General features: G+C 41.4%; 3 protein-coding genes across 4 annotated transcripts; 1 reads left to right on the top strand and 2 right to left on the bottom strand.

Moving 5' to 3' along the window:
• Nucleotides 1-207: 207 nt before the first annotated feature.
• Nucleotides 208-5,322, bottom strand: cdc20 (cell division cycle 20 homolog). Of its 2 annotated transcripts, none has more exons than XM_029725564.1 (11): nt 5,220-5,322; nt 4,720-4,942; nt 4,413-4,561; nt 4,234-4,330; nt 4,024-4,149; nt 3,029-3,225; nt 2,788-2,882; nt 1,665-1,899; nt 1,362-1,487; nt 1,032-1,149; nt 208-492 (listed from the first exon to the last, which is right to left on the bottom strand). In XM_029725564.1, exons 2-11 carry the CDS (start codon nt 4,916-4,918, stop codon nt 314-316), a joined length of 1,521 nt encoding a protein of 506 aa, XP_029581424.1. In that variant the 5' UTR covers nt 4,919-4,942; nt 5,220-5,322; the 3' UTR covers nt 208-313. The 2 variants fall into 2 exon arrangements, with proteins under 2 accessions (XP_029581424.1, XP_029581425.1); XM_029725565.1 differs by having other exon boundaries at nt 5,157-5,263.
• Nucleotides 5,323-5,457: 135 nt separating this feature from the next.
• On the top strand, nt 5,458-10,076 carry LOC115169684 (tRNA selenocysteine 1-associated protein 1-like). Its single transcript, XM_029725567.1, has 9 exons — nt 5,458-5,805; nt 6,548-6,645; nt 7,030-7,129; nt 7,588-7,640; nt 7,845-7,976; nt 8,450-8,569; nt 8,729-8,975; nt 9,120-9,165; nt 9,341-10,076. Exons 1-9 carry the CDS (start codon nt 5,770-5,772, stop codon nt 9,481-9,483), a joined length of 975 nt encoding a protein of 324 aa, XP_029581427.1. The 5' UTR covers nt 5,458-5,769; the 3' UTR covers nt 9,484-10,076.
• Nucleotides 10,077-11,947: 1,871 nt separating this feature from the next.
• On the bottom strand, nt 11,948-14,633 carry fitm1l (fat storage inducing transmembrane protein 1, like). Its single transcript, XM_029725568.1, has 2 exons — nt 13,712-14,633; nt 11,948-12,837 (listed from the first exon to the last, which is right to left on the bottom strand). Exons 1-2 carry the CDS (start codon nt 13,888-13,890, stop codon nt 12,186-12,188), a joined length of 831 nt encoding a protein of 276 aa, XP_029581428.1. The 5' UTR covers nt 13,891-14,633; the 3' UTR covers nt 11,948-12,185.
• Between the last annotated feature and the right edge of the window lie 1,235 nt (nt 14,634-15,868).

The following is a 15,868-nucleotide window of genomic DNA, read 5'->3' on the forward strand; positions in this document are numbered from 1 at the left end:
AAAATAATGTTAACCACAGAAAAATGAATCAAAGCAGAAACTAGTATGGTTTCAGCAAAGAAAGAAACCTCAGTTTCACATTGAATGAGGGCCTGAACAGTATTTCACTACATTCTACCCAGGTTATAATACTTGAAGATTTTCTTAACTGGAAAATCAGATTTGTAATCAAGTGGCATGGCAGCAAAATATTCAAACGCAAGACAATTTAAAAGTGGCAATCTTTATTTTACAGTGAATAAACATTTTGTACATTAGTAAAGAATTAAGAGTTGATCAATAACTAACTTGAACACACAATACAAAAGGTTAATTATCGGATAGATTGGTGGATGCTGCTGCTGGTGGACTTGACCATCCTCTCTTTGGCCTTCTTCTTGACTGGATCCAGCTCAAAGCTCTTCCAGAGGCGGACAGTTTCATCACCGGCTACAGTGGCGATAGTCGAGCAGTCTGGACTCATGGTAATGTTCAAAACCCTGCCCTCATGACCTTTTGGGGGGGGGATGAAAAAGTTTAAGATTTCAGCTTTGAACTTTGACCCCAGAATGGCTCATTGGAAACATGTGCCATTTTACTTTCAATGTTGTACACCAGCTTAATAAAGCTGAAAAAAATATATACTTTTTGATTACGGAAGAGATTTCACAGCAGTTTAGATGATTCTTTACACTATACCTGCTTGTTTTGTCAAACAAATTAAGCAAACTAATAGAATTTTAGGAACCAAGAAAAGGCAGAGCGATTTCAGCATAGCACATCTTTAAACATGCATCATTATTGAGATGTGTACATGCCCAAAATGCTTCAGCATTGACATTAATCAAATTAATTCTACAGTTTAGTTTAAATTAGGATTATGTTTACCCAGTTAAGGAAGCTGGGGTGAGGGACATTATCTGTCAAGCGCTTTGATGCTTTTACAGCTTCAGGCAACAAAATGGTCCTTGTCAACTGATCCATCAATGACAAACTTAACAGTTCTGTAAAGTTATTACAAGATTCATAATAATTTCAGGCCAGTCACTCACCATTGAGCTCTGCCACTTTAGTCAAGGAGGGATACTTCCAGATAACTACGTTGTCGTGGGCATATCCGTGGCCAGAGACCAATTCCTTGTAGTTTGGCGCAAACTTCAGAGAGGACACCTGTAAGGCAGATTTGATCACCAGTCAATGTCTGATCGTACGGCATTGCAGTTATGGAAAGTAAACTTACTTAAAAAGTGACCGGTATGCAAATATTCATGCTGCTATGACTGAGCAGCAGGGCCTTGGAGGTGTAATATCATCCAGCACAAAACTGAATGAGACTTCAGAACTCAGACAATCCCACTAGGGATCAAGATAGGTGCAGTTACCTGAGACTGAGTGTCCAGGGCACTGATGCAAGAGCCACTGGTGACGTTCCAGATGCGGATGTGACGGTCACTGGTGCCCCCTCCAGACGCAAGAATGTTAGGTTGCCATGGGCACCAGGCCAAAGCCTAAGGAATTTCAGTAAGAAACAATCATTACGGTTGGGCATATCTCTTTACAGTAAGTGCACTTTAATGTGCATCAAATTGTGGCCTTTATTCAATCCCAACTCCATCCTTCAATAAAACATGGTAGTTTAGCACGTCGCACCAAGAATTACATTCAGTTCAAACATTTTTGCTTACCTTGACTGCACCTTGGTGCTCATTGAAGCCGTGGACAGCATTGCTGCCTTGGCCGCTGCCCTCCTGCACACCTGGCCACACGTACACAAGGTTGTCGTTGCCGCCGCTGGCCAGGTATCTTCCATCAGGGGACCACTCCAGCCCACACACCTCCTGAGAGTGTCCGGACAGGGTGAAGATGTGGTGGTCTGCTACCCTTACATCATGGTGGTGGATGTGACCAGATCTGGAGCCACTGGAAAAAGTAAACCACAAGATGGTTAATAAAAACACCAAATCAAAACATTCTGGACACAAGTATAACAAAAAAAACCTTGGAGGGACTGACTTAAGGCCTTGGCAGCCTGTACATGAGATTCCATCTTTTACATTGTCACATCAGACTGATGTTAACAAATTAAAATCTTTATCAACCTGTCCAGATGTACAATTTGCTTCAGTTCTGGCGTCACAGTCTGATTGGCATGAGAGGCTTCAACTACAGTGGTGTATTTGATCTGAGCATGTGCCAGCACCAGCAGTGCTCACTATGCTTATGCACAAGTATATTGAATTCAGAAAAACTGAAAGTATGCATTGTAGAAAGTTTTCAAATAAACTAAATCAAATAGGCTTCCTCAATAGCATGGTCGCTGTGGTAGAACATTATTTTGATTGGGATTATAATAAGTGCACAATCACCATCAGGTAGGCTGATTTCAGATGTCACGTAAATAAGACTATTAGGGAAATTGTTCTTGCACAGCATGTAGGCTAAACATTTAAATAGAACTATTACATTAATCGGACTATTCACAATAATCATATTGTGTGCATACTCTGTACCGGCAGTGACCGTAGTGGTCAGTCGCTGGGATCGGCTCGTAATACCAGCCACACTGCACGATAAAGCCCCCCAAAAATTGGACACGGCTAGAATGTCGAAGGGTCTACGACCGCATGTAGCGGTCCTCAAAACAGACCCATGTCGCACTGAACGAGCCAAGACGTACCACAATCATTTACGACCTAAGAACTTGCCCACAACGTGGACATTGTCTGGGTCAGCAAAATCGCAGCAAAAGCATTAAGTGGGACTGACTATTCATACATTCGTTTTTCCCCCCCAGACATGAATCTTTACCTGGAAAGAATGTGATTGTTCCAACTCAGGCTGCCAACTCTGGCAGTGTGGCTGGCCATGCTGCGTAGACGCTTCTGGTTCTCCACATCCCACAACTAGGGACAAAGACAAATTCAGGTGATATGTATAAAAAATAATTTAAAAAAAAGAAGCATAAAATCATTCTTTAACACCACAAAATTGCATTGGAAGCCAAATTCAGTTAGATGAGCGCTGGGTAGGTTCAAAGCAGACAGTTAACCTGAACTTTGCAGTCACTGGTACCAATGGCAAGGAAGTTGCCCTCCTTGATCCATGACACAGAGCAGATGTAGTCCTCCTCCCGCTCCATCTTCATCAGTAGGACGATGTCACCCTGGGTGGCGTCCCACAGATAAACACTGTTGTGAAGGGCAACTGCTAGAAGGTTCCGACTGCTCCAGTCTAGTAGGTTCAGATCTGTGTGAACAGACGGGTGTAAATGGAGCTTTTTAACAAAGTAAATTGTCAAAGAATGATCATTTCCACCCTGAGTGAATTAAAAAGTCTGAAAACAAAAGGACAAGACCAACTTGATGTGGCCCGTTAGGGCAAATCTCCCATTGAAATCTAGGACCTCTTCTCTATACATTAAATCACTCAGCTCCGTCATATCAGCCTGGCAGATATCTCAGCGTGGATGTCAGCCAACCACAAGCTTAACCTCAACAGGACAGAGCTGCTCTTCCTCCAGGGAAAGGCCTACCTCACCATCTCAGTTGACACCTCCACGGTGTGTCCCCAGAGCACAAAAAACCTTGGCCGGACCCTGGACAACACCCGTTCTCTGACAACATCAAAGCAGTGACTCGTTCCTGCTCTACAACATCGTAGAGTACGACCCCATCTCACCAGAAGCGGCGCAGCTTCCACCTCAAGCTAGGACAGCAGCTTCCCTGTCCATCTTCCAAAAACAACCAAAACCCTACCTCTGCATAGAGTATCTGAAGTAATCCCACACCTCCCCCCAGATAAGAGCAGCTGCTAAATGACTAAAATGTAAAACAGTGTGATTTATGCATCACGGCAGGCACATGTTACACCCACAGCTAGGATTACTTCCCAGGTAGGTTACTGGACATTTACTGTGTTAGGAGACTCAGTCTTCATTTTGAAATTCAGGAGCATCTATGACACACACCCCTACGTTAAGTCAATCAGTACCTGCTCCTCAGACAGGTTATAAGACATTTGTTTTACTGTATTGGCAGGACTCACAGAAATCATTTCGGAGTTCAGGAGCATCTAAGATTCTGTCAGGCACTGACGGTATGTACCGGTTCTTTTTGGTGGAGACTGGGGTAGGAATCTGACTGTAGAGAACTTTTAGGTTGTTCTGGTAACCTGCAAAGAAAAGAGAATTGGACACTAGATTCTGACAGCAAGCAACTGACATCAAGTCACAATCATTCCCAACAGTAGGCCTACCTTCTGGAGCATTCAAGGGTTTTCCTCCCAGATGCAAGATCTTTGCCTCCTCAATGTCATATCCATTGAGTGTAACAGACCATGCTTTCTGGTTCTCCTACAATGACAAATTTGCCTGTGTTTAGCTACAATACAACATACCAACAAATGTGATTGGAAATGTTAGAGAAAAGACTCACTGATGTTGCTGCGGAGGGGTTTGTGTCCATGGGCTCATTTTCCTTTGAGAGCAGGAAGCTTGCCACATCCATCTGTTTGTTGTTTCTAGTGGGAATGAAACGGTCACCACCTGCCTTGGAAGGTGTGCACTGTGTCTTTCCATTTTTACCTGAGCAAGAGAGAAGGGCAGATAATTAATAAAACCCTTTGTGAAACAGATTGTAACAGTGCCACACCCATAGACAGTTGAAAAAAGACTACCCACGTACACAGAAGCAAGTACTGTAGAGCAAGATTCAACATGAAAAACAAATAATAGCTAGTCACCTGGTGTTTTACTGGGCGTCTTGGACAGACTAAGAGACCGGTTTCCGGATTTGCCAGGTGACAGAGCGCTGGTGTTGGCACAGCTGGTCGACATCGACGAACTGGCTTTTCTCTGCCACCTCGCCATGGGCGCGTTTGTGATAGGCATATCCAGCTTCAGAATGCTGTGAATGTCGTTGTCGAATCCAAATTGAGCCATGTCTGAATCTGCCTTTCGGACTCCCTACAGGGTAACGTTGCAAGAATTAGGACCAAGTAGTTTATAAATTACACAAAAAAAGCGTATATTTTGTTAACTAAAACGTGCATGTTAGCTAACCTTAGAAAACGAATTCACTGACGCTATAATTGAACTTGCTGGCTTTCTCTGTCATTTATTATTTACATTTCATGCAACACAACCTAAAAGTAGGTGTTAACAAACGTGAGCTACTTACTCCAAATAATTTCCACACGTAAAAATGTACTTTAGAACTAATGGAAGAGAAACATCAACTCACAAACTTCACTGAAACGTGTTCCTTTCTGCCGCAGCTCAGGTTTAAAATTTCAACGTCCGATGACGAACTTTCTTTAAATTACTAAATGCGCTGTGGTGATTGGTTTGTTCAAAAGATTTGGGAGGTTACCATGGAAGCGGAATAGCATCCGTTACTATGATTGGTGGAAAATGTAGCCGTTGCCCTCCTGAATAATCAAAGCCGAAAGAAAATATCGTCACACTTTTTCGAAGGACGGATAGAATCCACATCGCCCCCTAGCGAAAATAATGTCCAAACCACTGGCACTGAGTTTTATGTTTTTGTTAACACTGATCTATAGTCAATCATTTTAAAGTCGCCTACATAATCAAATGCGGAAATGAATTCAAGATGTGTCCATTCTTGCAAGTCCATTTATTTAACTTACCGAATTTCCGGAGGCGTGGTCTTTCACCATCTTTGATTTCAGTAGCACCAGTTTCGGGAGGAAGCGCTATCAATTTATAAAACTTAACTAGTAGCTACATATTCGTGTTTGCAGGATACCCCCCGAAAATAAACCATCAACATGTTCAACAGGATGACAAGCCTTTGGATGGGTGATGTACGTTCGCTCTGTTTTAATCCTCTTGTTACTAACTGACTGAAGGCAAACGTTTTAGCCAGCTTCTTTAGCTACAGGAGACTAGCTAGCTAGTAACGTTAGGTAGCTACAGCAGTAACGTTATCTAGGTTGCTAACGTCAGCTAGCTAAATTCCCCAATTGTTGTGAAGTGTATAATCTGTATGGTTATGTGGACGTTCATTTAAAAACAGGTTAAGAGATACAGCAAGTGATGTATTAACTACCGAATTAAAATGTGTTAACTTCTCAAAAGTAATGTTCCCGAATCCCGACAGTTTAGCTAGCTCGCTGCCCTGTTTGGGCCTAGTAGTAGAGCGCCTAATAATATCAGAGTTTCTAAACCTGTCTTTTGTAATAATCTAACGTGTTTACAACTACTCCTGAGCCCAGGCAGACATTTGGGTAAACATTTGGGTTATCACTAGTTATCATAGCTGACTAAACTCCACTCCATGATGAAGGTGTCTGACGAATTGAATTATGTTCAACACATGTTTGGTCGTCACTAGTTACCACAGCCACAAAAGTCATAATTATAGCAACATTTTAAACCTAACTTTAACCACACTGCTAACATTATGCCTGACCTAACTAGGCCTTCTCTCACTATTCTCTATTTCCTGACTTGTACTGTAGCCAGCTTTATATTTCATGGATATGAATGGGATATTTGCAAGTTTATATCTTACAGACAGATAACTCTACACAATCTTTTTCATAGCTGGACCCATACATGGATGAGAATTTCATCAAACAAGCCTTCAGCACTATGGGCGAGACGGCGTATGGTGTTAAGATCATTACCCACAGAGTAACAGGGTATGTTCATCACACCTCTGTGTAATGGAGTCAAGTACTAATGCCATGTGTTTCCTTGTTTGAAAATAGTCCACACTATTTTATGTAGGATATATATCAAGCAACTACTTTCCCAAATTAGAGTCAGTCAGTAATGAAAATACATAGTGAGTCATTGAACCCTATCAGCTACAATGTCAGGCTACCCTAACCTTAAATGTCAGTTGTTCTAGAACCTCCTTTTGTCATTTTAGGGAAGTACTTGGTTTACTTACCACAGAGCTGTGAATTGATACTGTAATTCCAAAATGCAATATTTATTACCCCACATTGGGGGTTTCTGTCCCATTTGTAAAATGTTGTTGTATCACACTGTTGGCACTAATACAATCTCTTGTTCTACAGTGGTTCAGCGGGCTATTGCTTTGTGGAAATGGCAGACGAAACCAGCGTTGACCGATGTGTTCACCAACTGAATGGCAAGCTAGTTCCTGGATCAAATCCGGTGAGCACTCATCATAAGCTTGACATTTCTAAAATTCATAGTTCATTTGAACAACTTACTGATGATGTGTTAGCGGACAACCACCCTCTAGTTTTAGTTTCAAATGTGTTGTTGATAGCGGAGCTTCGCTAGCATTGGCCCCCACCTTAATTTGAGGTTGATGGAACGGAATACAGTATCTCAGATTTACATTACTGCAAAGTTACTGAGCTCCGTTTTCTTCCTGATGAAGGTGGTTGAGGCTGTTTGTAAGTTGACTTTGTTTAAAGCTGGTGAATAAACTCTGTTAGGAACTAACTGACGAATGGAATAAAGCCTGTTCTGGGTGGTGGAGGTATGTAAACCAAATAAAATGTTATTCTCTAATAATATACTCTTTATTTTTCAGCAATATATGTCCTTACTACACGCGTTTGTCTTTGAAGGTGCTTGACTGCTTGTTCTTTCTTCCTGTATAGCCCAGAAAGTTTAAGTTAAACTATGCAACTTACGGGAAACGGCCAGAGGCTGGGTAAGCTATTTTACTTTCTTCCTCATTTGATGCATGATTCTGTTGTTGGAACCCGCAGTAACTTGTTTATCATGTACACTGTTCTGTGTGATATTTTCTATCGCCAGAAAAAAGATTGTGCGAAAGAAACCGCTAGATGGTATGTTGATGGTTCACCTTCGTAATCTCTCTCTCTCTCTGTGTCCATCTTTTATGCAACCTCAGCCCGGAATTTTCCGTTTTTGTGGGAGATCTGTCTTCAGAGGTGGACGACTACCAGCTTCATCAGTTCTTCTTGAAGAAGTACCCTTCCTGCAAAGGAGGCAAAGTGGTCTCTGATCAGTATGGTAACTCCAGGTATGTGTGCTGAACAGACTTATACATTCATGTTATTTGGTGAGGCTAGCTATTCACCACCTGCTTTTGAACACAATTTGAATTAACCTGACATTTCATTACATTTAAATCCCTTGTAAAATCTCATGACGTTTTAACAATAGATTCTTATTACATTGGATTGTGTGTGTGTGTGTATATATACTAGTGTGTTGGGTATCTTCACCACTGTTTACCTCTGGTATATTTCCCCCAAAATACTGGAAAAGTTTGTTTCTGACATTTATGCTAAAACTATTGTTTTCCCCATGTAGGGTAAGCAAGAGCAACTCACAATTGAAGTGATGCTACTTCATATTAAAAGTAAAACAACAAGTTTCAGTTCTACCATACCATTTTTGTTTTTCGAATTAATTCCGTATTTGATTAGCATGATACGGCGAGTTCGGACAGAATGTGTGCTCAGGGTTTTAGCGTTTTGCTTGCTCCCGCAGAGGTTATGGCTTCATCAAGTTTGAAGATGAGAACGAACAGAAGAAAGCCATCGATGAGTGTCAGAATGCTTCAGGCCTGGGGACGAAACCAATCAGGATCAGCATAGCTGTGAACAAGAGGTATAGTTCTAATCTTCTGAAATAAGTGTATGAATTACACTGCATTAGGGTCGATTAGTGTCATGCTGGTTGAAAAGTTGATATACTATGTGTGATTGTCCTCCTAACTTGACATCCACTGCACCTAACATACATTTTTCCTGTTTCCTTGCTTTTTAGCCATAAAATGAACAGCTATAACAGCCAGAACCACAACTCATACCACAACAATTACCAACAGCCATACTATCAACAACCCAACCAGAATTACTACCCTCAGTGGGGCTATGACCAGTACAACAGCTACAACTATGGTGGGTACGGTCCCTACGGGGGGTACCCCCCTCCAGGCCCCCATGGGATGATGGGACCCCCACCTCCCATCGGCATGCCCCCCATGCCCACAGACATGCAGACTTCCTCAGAGGTAAGGCTTCCTTACAAGCTCCTGGGATCTTTCCTCATAATTTCCCATAACCTGTCCCTTAACCATTTTTAGACAGATTTCATTAGATTTTCATGTTAACAGGTGTTCACAATGATTCATTTGTTGTCTTGTTTTTCACATTAGCAAACACAGGAGTCCACAGATGAGCCTGAAGAAGAGGCAGCAGAAGGTAACTCTTCACTATACTTTCACATGCACTAAAGGAAAATGCAATGTGCTGCAGATATAAGGTCCTTCTTGTTGTTCCTTTTAAATGTATTGTTACCATTGCCTGACTCAGTTGCATTCAAATCCCTTGGTTTCTTGACTTATTTACTCTTCTTCATTCCCCTCTTCCCTGCCAGAACCCAATCCTCACCTGGATGTGGATGCACTGAACAAAGAATACATGGAGAGGAGTGAGGAGCTCTATGATTCACTAATGAACTGTCACTGGCAGCCACTGGATACCATCACTTCAAAAATCCCTCCTTTTTCCACTTCCTGATCTTTCAACTTGTCCTATGAATTTAGTATGAAGTGTATTTTCTCCAAAAGAGCAGTCACACAGAAAATGTCAGCGTTGTTTAAAAAAATTTATCACCAGTAGAGACACATTATGTTTCTGAGCTACATTATTGGCCATTTGTATATATCGTCCACGTCCTTCTGTCTTTGTTTTTTGCTTATTTTTTTTCTATCTCTAGATTATTCTTATTATTAGACTTTCTTTTTAGCCGAAACTTGATTCTTCCATTTTAATTTTATTATATCAAGTAATCAATGTTCCCAGACACTTTGTTTGTATTTCACTGTTTTCGGTACCATCTTGTCTTCAGAAAGAAAATGTAAAGAAATGTTGGTTTAACTCTATTTTTCAAAAGTGAGAAACTTACATTTAAGCTTGTATTTCAAAAGCTTGCATCACACCTTTTACTTGAGCTTAATCTGTGGGTTTCTTTAAAAAAAAAACATTTACCATTTTCATGTTATACAACTTGTCTATTTGTCTTAGACTTGTAATTCATGTCAGCTTTTTTTGTGCCTGTATCTTTTGGAATAATTGTATTATTAAAGCTGACTTGGAGGGGGAAAAAACAAGATGTTGAAGTTGTTTAAGTACAGTAGTAGACTATGTATCATCCAATTATAATTTGACACGGAAAAGTGGAGCTTATGCAAAGTTTAACATTTTCATTCAACACATTTGGTCTGATTTGAATAAAATCACAATTAATTTATTTTCCTTCTAACCCACAGTTGAAGTTGGAAGTTTACATACACCTTAGCCAAATACATTTAAATTCAGTTTTTCACAATTCCCGACATTTAATCCTTGTAAAAATTCCCTATCTTAGGTCAGTTAGGATCACCACTTAATTTTAAGAATGTGAAATGTGTAGAATAATCGTAGAGATAATGATTTATTTCAGCTTTTATTTCTTTCATCACATTCCCAGTGGGTCCGAAGCTTACATACACTCAATTAGTATTTGTTGGCATTTCCTTTAAATTGTTTAACTTGGGTCAAACGTTTCAGGTAGTCTTCCACAAGCTTCCCAAAATAAGTTGGGGGAATTTTGGCCCATTCCTCCTGACGGAGGAGTCAGGTTTGTAGGCCTCCTTGCTCGCACACACTTTTTCAGTTCTGCCCACACATTTTCTACAGGATTGAGATCAGGGCTTTGTGATGGCCACTCCAATACCTTGACTTTGTTGTCCTTAAGCCATTTTGCCACAACTTTGGAGGTATGCTTGGTGTCATTGTCCATTTGGAAGACCCATTTGCGACCAAGCTTTAACTTCCTGATTGATGTCTTGAGATGTTGCTTCAATATATCCACGTAAATTTCCTCCCTCATGATGCCATCTATTTTGTGAAGTGCACCAGTCAGTCCCCCCTGCAGCCAAGCACCCCCACAACATGATGCTGCCACCCCCGTGCTTCACGGTTGGGATGGTGTTCTTCAGCTTGCATGCACCCCCCTTTTTCCTCCAAGCATAATGATGCCAAACAGTTCTATTTTTATTTCATCAGACTAGAGGACATTTCTCCAAAAAGTACAATCTTTGTCACCTTGTGCTGTTGCAAACCGTAGTCTGGCTTTTTTTATGCTATTTTGGAGCAGTGGCATCTTCCTTGCTGAGCGGCATTTCAGGTTATGTTGATATAGATACTTTTGTACCTGTTTCCTCCAGCATCTTCACAAGGTCCTTTGCTGTTCTTCTGGTATTGATTTACACTTTCGCACCAAAGTACGTTCATCTCTAGGAGACAGAACGTGTCTCCTTCCTGAACGGTATGACAGCTGCCTGGTCCCATGGTGTTTATACTTGCGTACTATTGTTTGTACAGGTGAACGTGGTACCTTCAGGCGTTTGGACATTGCTCCCAAGAATGAACAATTTTCTTTTTGAGATCTTAGCTGATTTCTTTAGATTTTCCCATCATGTCAAGCGAAGAGGCACTGAGTTGGAAGGTAGGCCTTGAAATACATCCACAGGTACACCTCCAATTGACTCAAATTATGTCGATTGGCATATCAGAAGCTTTTAAAGCCATGACATCATTTTCTGGAATTTTCCAAGCTGTTTTAAGGCACAGTCAACTTGGTGTATGTAAACTTCTGACCCACTGGAATTGTGATACAGTGAAATAATCTGTAAACAATTATTGGAAAAATGAATTGTGTCATGCACAAAGTAGATGTCCTAACCGACTTGCCAAAACTATAGTTTGTTAACAAACATTTGTGGAGTGGTTAAAAAACAAGTTTTAATGACTCCAACCTAAATGTATATAAACTTCCAACTTCAACTGTACATGTCCTGCACTGTCAAAGATGCATAATCAAAACGATACAGCATTATGTCAGATGCACTGTAACAATGTGTTCGAGCCCTAGTTAATACCATATTGATATGCATGTACATTTGCAAAATGATGGCACTTGAGGTCTGAAAGGCAGCCATCCAATTGTATGAAGAAGTTTATTTATCATAAAACTGCTTGTAGACAAGTTCACAAACAAATATTTCTTATCAAGTACAATAACTGGATGATAGTTGACAGCAGTTAAAAATGACTTAGAATTCTGTAGAGGGTTTAATTAGCCCCTCATTCTTTCCTGAAAAAGACAGCACATTCATTAGCTCCGTGTCTAAGTTTAATGTGATGTGTTTCTGCCTAAAACCATTCCTCTCATTCTTTCACTCAGGCTTCCCCCCTTCCTTCTTGGTGAAGAGTCCCACCCCTGGTCGTCCAGGACAGTACCAGCTGGGGCCCAGGCGGTACCAGCCCTGATACAGGCCCCTCCAACTAAGACACCCCAGAGCCCCTCCTAAGATCTGTGTGGGAAATGCGGGGAAGTAAGCCAGCAGGCAGAGAAGCAAGAACATCCAGAGGCCTAGCAGGGTGACACAGAACAGGAAGAGCAGGCGCAGTGGGGCCCCCGAAGGCCCACCCAGAGTCAGGTAGGGCCCGAACACGGCCGTCTCCTCTGCCACCAGCAGGCAGCACAGACACAGCAAGAAGATGTCCTCAGAGACCTCATAGCCACGCCACAGCATGCCGTTTCCCACACACAACTGCTTGCTCGCCCCCTCCCGAAGTAGTAGGAAGGGCTGGCCGTCCACCGTGGGCTGGCCATCTACAGCGCTGAGGGGCTCGTAGCAGCTCCCTGTGGCGTTCTCAAGGACATCCAGAAGCTTTCGGAACCCCACCCACAGCACGCCTGCCACCCCCAGCCTGGACAGGTGTCGCAGTGAGAGAACGAGGGATCTGCGCACTGAGAAGGAAAGGAGGAAGACAAAGGAGCCAACGAAGATGCAGGTCCATCCCCAGCCTGAGCGCAGGAATGCTCTGAATGGTAAAGAAATGACAAGATGGTTGGAACATAGTTTTAATTCCCTAGCAGGCATGTTTTGGAATATTGCTATTATGTACAGGCTTCCTTATTTTCACTCTGTTATTTAGGTTAGTATTGTGGAGTAATTACAATGTTTTTGATCCATCCACAGTTTTCACCTTTCACAGCCATTAAACTAACTAACTATTCATGGTGAAATCCCTGCACAGTTTCCTTCCTCCCCTGCAACTGAGTTAGGAAGGCACCTGTATCTTTGTAGTGACTGGGATGTATTGATACACCATCCAATGTGTAATTAATAACTTCACAATGCTCAAAGGGATATTCAATGTTTTTTTCACCATCTACCAATAGATGCCCTTCTTCGCGAGGCATTTGAAAACCACCTTGGTCTTTGTGGTTGAATCTGTGTTTGAAATTCACTGCTCGACTAAGGGACCTTTACAAATAATTCTATGTGTGGGGTCCAGAGATGATGTAGTCATTCAAAAATCATGTTAAACACTATTATTGCACACAGAGTCCATACAACTTATGTGACTTGTTAAGCACATTTTTACTCCAGAACTTATTTAGGCTTGCTTACCATAACAAAGTGGTTGAATACTTATTGACTCAAGACATTACAGCTTTTCATTTTTAATTAATTTGTAAACATTTCTAAAATTATAATTCTACTTTGAAATGATGGGGTATTGTGTGTAGGCCAGTGTTACAAAATCTCAAAATGTTGACTTTAACACAATAAAATAAGTAAAAAGTCAGGCGGTGTGAATACTTTCTGAAGGCGCTGTACGTTAGAAAAAGACCTTGAAACCAACAATAAGGCAATCATGCATTATTATTTGGGCCCATCTTAGTTCTCACCTGTAAAGAAAATTTGTCCTTTTGGCAAAGATGCTGTGTTGGGAGACCCACATGCTCAGGGCAGGTCCAAACATGATCAGGCATGACAACAACAGGTGAAAATGGCGGCGGAAATTGGCACTTCCCATGAGTCTGGCTGCCAGGTCAGTCAAGACCACCAGAATGGTATTGAGAAACATCTCAACTGACTAAATCTAGTCTCAACTGAAACAATAATGAAGCTTTTATCTCTTCCTCTGGCTTTAAAACTACACCGTATAGTTCATGTGTGTATCCAATGATCCTGTAGGTTGTTGTTTCTGTATTGCTTACTATGCCCGTGTGACTGACCAATCCTGCATGTTATAATCCAAAACCATTACTTTCTGTTGATGTAAATCACTTTTCTTTGAATCAATCCAAAGGTTTGGTAATTCAATCGAGATGCAGTCTTCTGCAAGTTTTTGACGTTCAACTCTTCATGTGTAGATGTCTTAAATAAAGTGGCAGGTGTTCTGACTTTCAGAAGCTCCCTTATTTGAATGTGGACAAATCCAGTTGTTCACCTCCCTTATCCAACACAGTTGGTACATCCCATTTCCACAAATGTTGCACTTAATTTGTTATTCAATATCTTGCAGTTTTCCACAGTTGAAGAATATTTTAATCCTGCCTTGTCTGACCTTGACTAGGTTTCCACTTTGGATTTACTTCCACGTGTTGCCACTGTTCTTCCTGTTGTTGCTGAGGTAACTGCCCACCTCTTACTCATGCAGCATTAAAAAAATGTGCTCATCCACAATGGCGTGTTCCTTGTCCTTGTGCTCATACAGTAAATCGTAAAGTCCAACTGTTAGAGTTGAAGTTAGAGATTCCTCTGTCCCACATCCCCTCAGCTCCCGCCTCACTCCACCCCTTCACCTTTTCATCGACACCGACAGAGGGGACATATGTTCTCGCCTTTGGTATATCCCTCCGTTGCAGGTGTCACATTACCTTTACAACATTTTTAGGGGTTACAGAATGTATTGAATGAGTCAGCAAGTACCCTACTGTTAATGTGATTGTGTGTTAATGTGATTATTGTGGTATTTGAGTGCATTCCAAAAAAGACTACATTAATGCTGAGTACGCACTTTATTTATAACATCTTTCAACTCATTATGAGCAGTGTGAAGTTGTGCAACGATATTTGATTAAAGTAAGTGCTAGAGCTCCCAAATACTGTCCCAGTTGAATTGGTTGGCCCACAGTTCTACAATTTCATTTTGTTTTCTTTAACTCTCTACTGTAAATGTCAGTAACATTCTAAATAACTAGGTCTCCTCCATGTGTCTTCTATTTATATCTATAACCTGTGTTCTGTATCCACACCCGTCCATCCACCATTCTTAGACTCAGCTGTTGGTGTAGGCCTAGAAGCCTGTCTCTGTCAATCAGTGAGTTGGAGCTGTCCGCCCCCTCTCTCTCTCTCTCTCTCTCTCTCTCTCTCTCTCTCTCTCTCTCTCTCTCTCTCTCTCTCTCTCTCTCTCTCTCTCTCTCTCTCTCTCTCTCTCTCTCTCCCTCTCTCTCTCTCTCTCTCTCTCTCTCTCTCTCTCTCTCTCTCTCTCTCTCTCTCTCTCTCTCTCATTACTCCCCAACGCTGACATTTCTAGCTCAAGTATTCCTGACTGACATCCCTCACTGCTGTCTATTTTCTCTGTCTGCCTATATACAGAGAAAGTCTATATCTAGCATGTACAGTGCCCTCAGAATATTCACACCCCTTTTCCACATGTTGTTGTGTTACAGCCTGGATTTAAAAAGGACTAAATTGAGATTTTGTGTCACTAGCCTACTCACAATACTGTATAATGTCATAGTGGAATTATGTTTTAGAAATGTTTGCAAATTCATTAAAAATGAAAAGCTGAAATGTCTTGAGTCAATAAGTATTTGTTATGGCAAGCCTAAATAAGTTCAGGAATAAAAAACAAGTCACATAAGTTGAGCATGGTGAAGTTATTAATTACACTTAGAATGGTGTATCAATACACCCAGTCACTACAAAGATACAGGCGTCCTTCCTAACTCAGTTGCCGGAGAGGAAGGAAACAGTTCAGAGATTTCACCATGAGGCCAATAGTGACTTTGAAACAGTTAGAGATGAATGGCTGTGAAGGATCAACAACATTGTAG

The sequence above is a fragment of the Salmo trutta genome, chromosome 31, assembly GCF_901001165.1.
Source record: "Salmo trutta chromosome 31, fSalTru1.1, whole genome shotgun sequence".
NCBI lineage: Eukaryota > Metazoa > Chordata > Actinopteri > Salmoniformes > Salmonidae > Salmo > Salmo trutta.

Coding starts and splice junctions, on each gene's coding strand:
- fitm1l (XM_029725568.1), bottom strand. CDS start 13,890: ATGTTTCTCAATACCATTCTGGTGGTCTTGACTGACCTGGCAGCCAGA. Junction 12,838..13,711: donor AGGACAAATTTTCTTTACAG/GTGAGAACTAAG, acceptor TTTACCATTCAG/AGCATTCCTGCGCTCAGGCT.
- cdc20 (XM_029725564.1), bottom strand. CDS start 4,918: ATGGCTCAATTTGGATTCGACAACGACATTCACAGCATTCTGAAGCTG. Junction 4,331..4,412: donor ACCCCTCCGCAGCAACATCA/GTGAGTCTTTTC, acceptor TTGTCATTGTAG/GAGAACCAGAAAGCATGGTC. Junction 493..1,031: donor TAAAGTGGCAGAGCTCAATG/GTGAGTGACTGG, acceptor CCCCCCCAAAAG/GTCATGAGGGCAGGGTTTTG.
- LOC115169684 (XM_029725567.1), top strand. CDS start 5,770: ATGTTCAACAGGATGACAAGCCTTTGGATGGGTGAT. Junction 7,641..7,844: donor GGGAAACGGCCAGAGGCTGG/GTAAGCTATTTT, acceptor ATGCAACCTCAG/CCCGGAATTTTCCGTTTTTG. Junction 8,976..9,119: donor ACATGCAGACTTCCTCAGAG/GTAAGGCTTCCT, acceptor TTTTCACATTAG/CAAACACAGGAGTCCACAGA.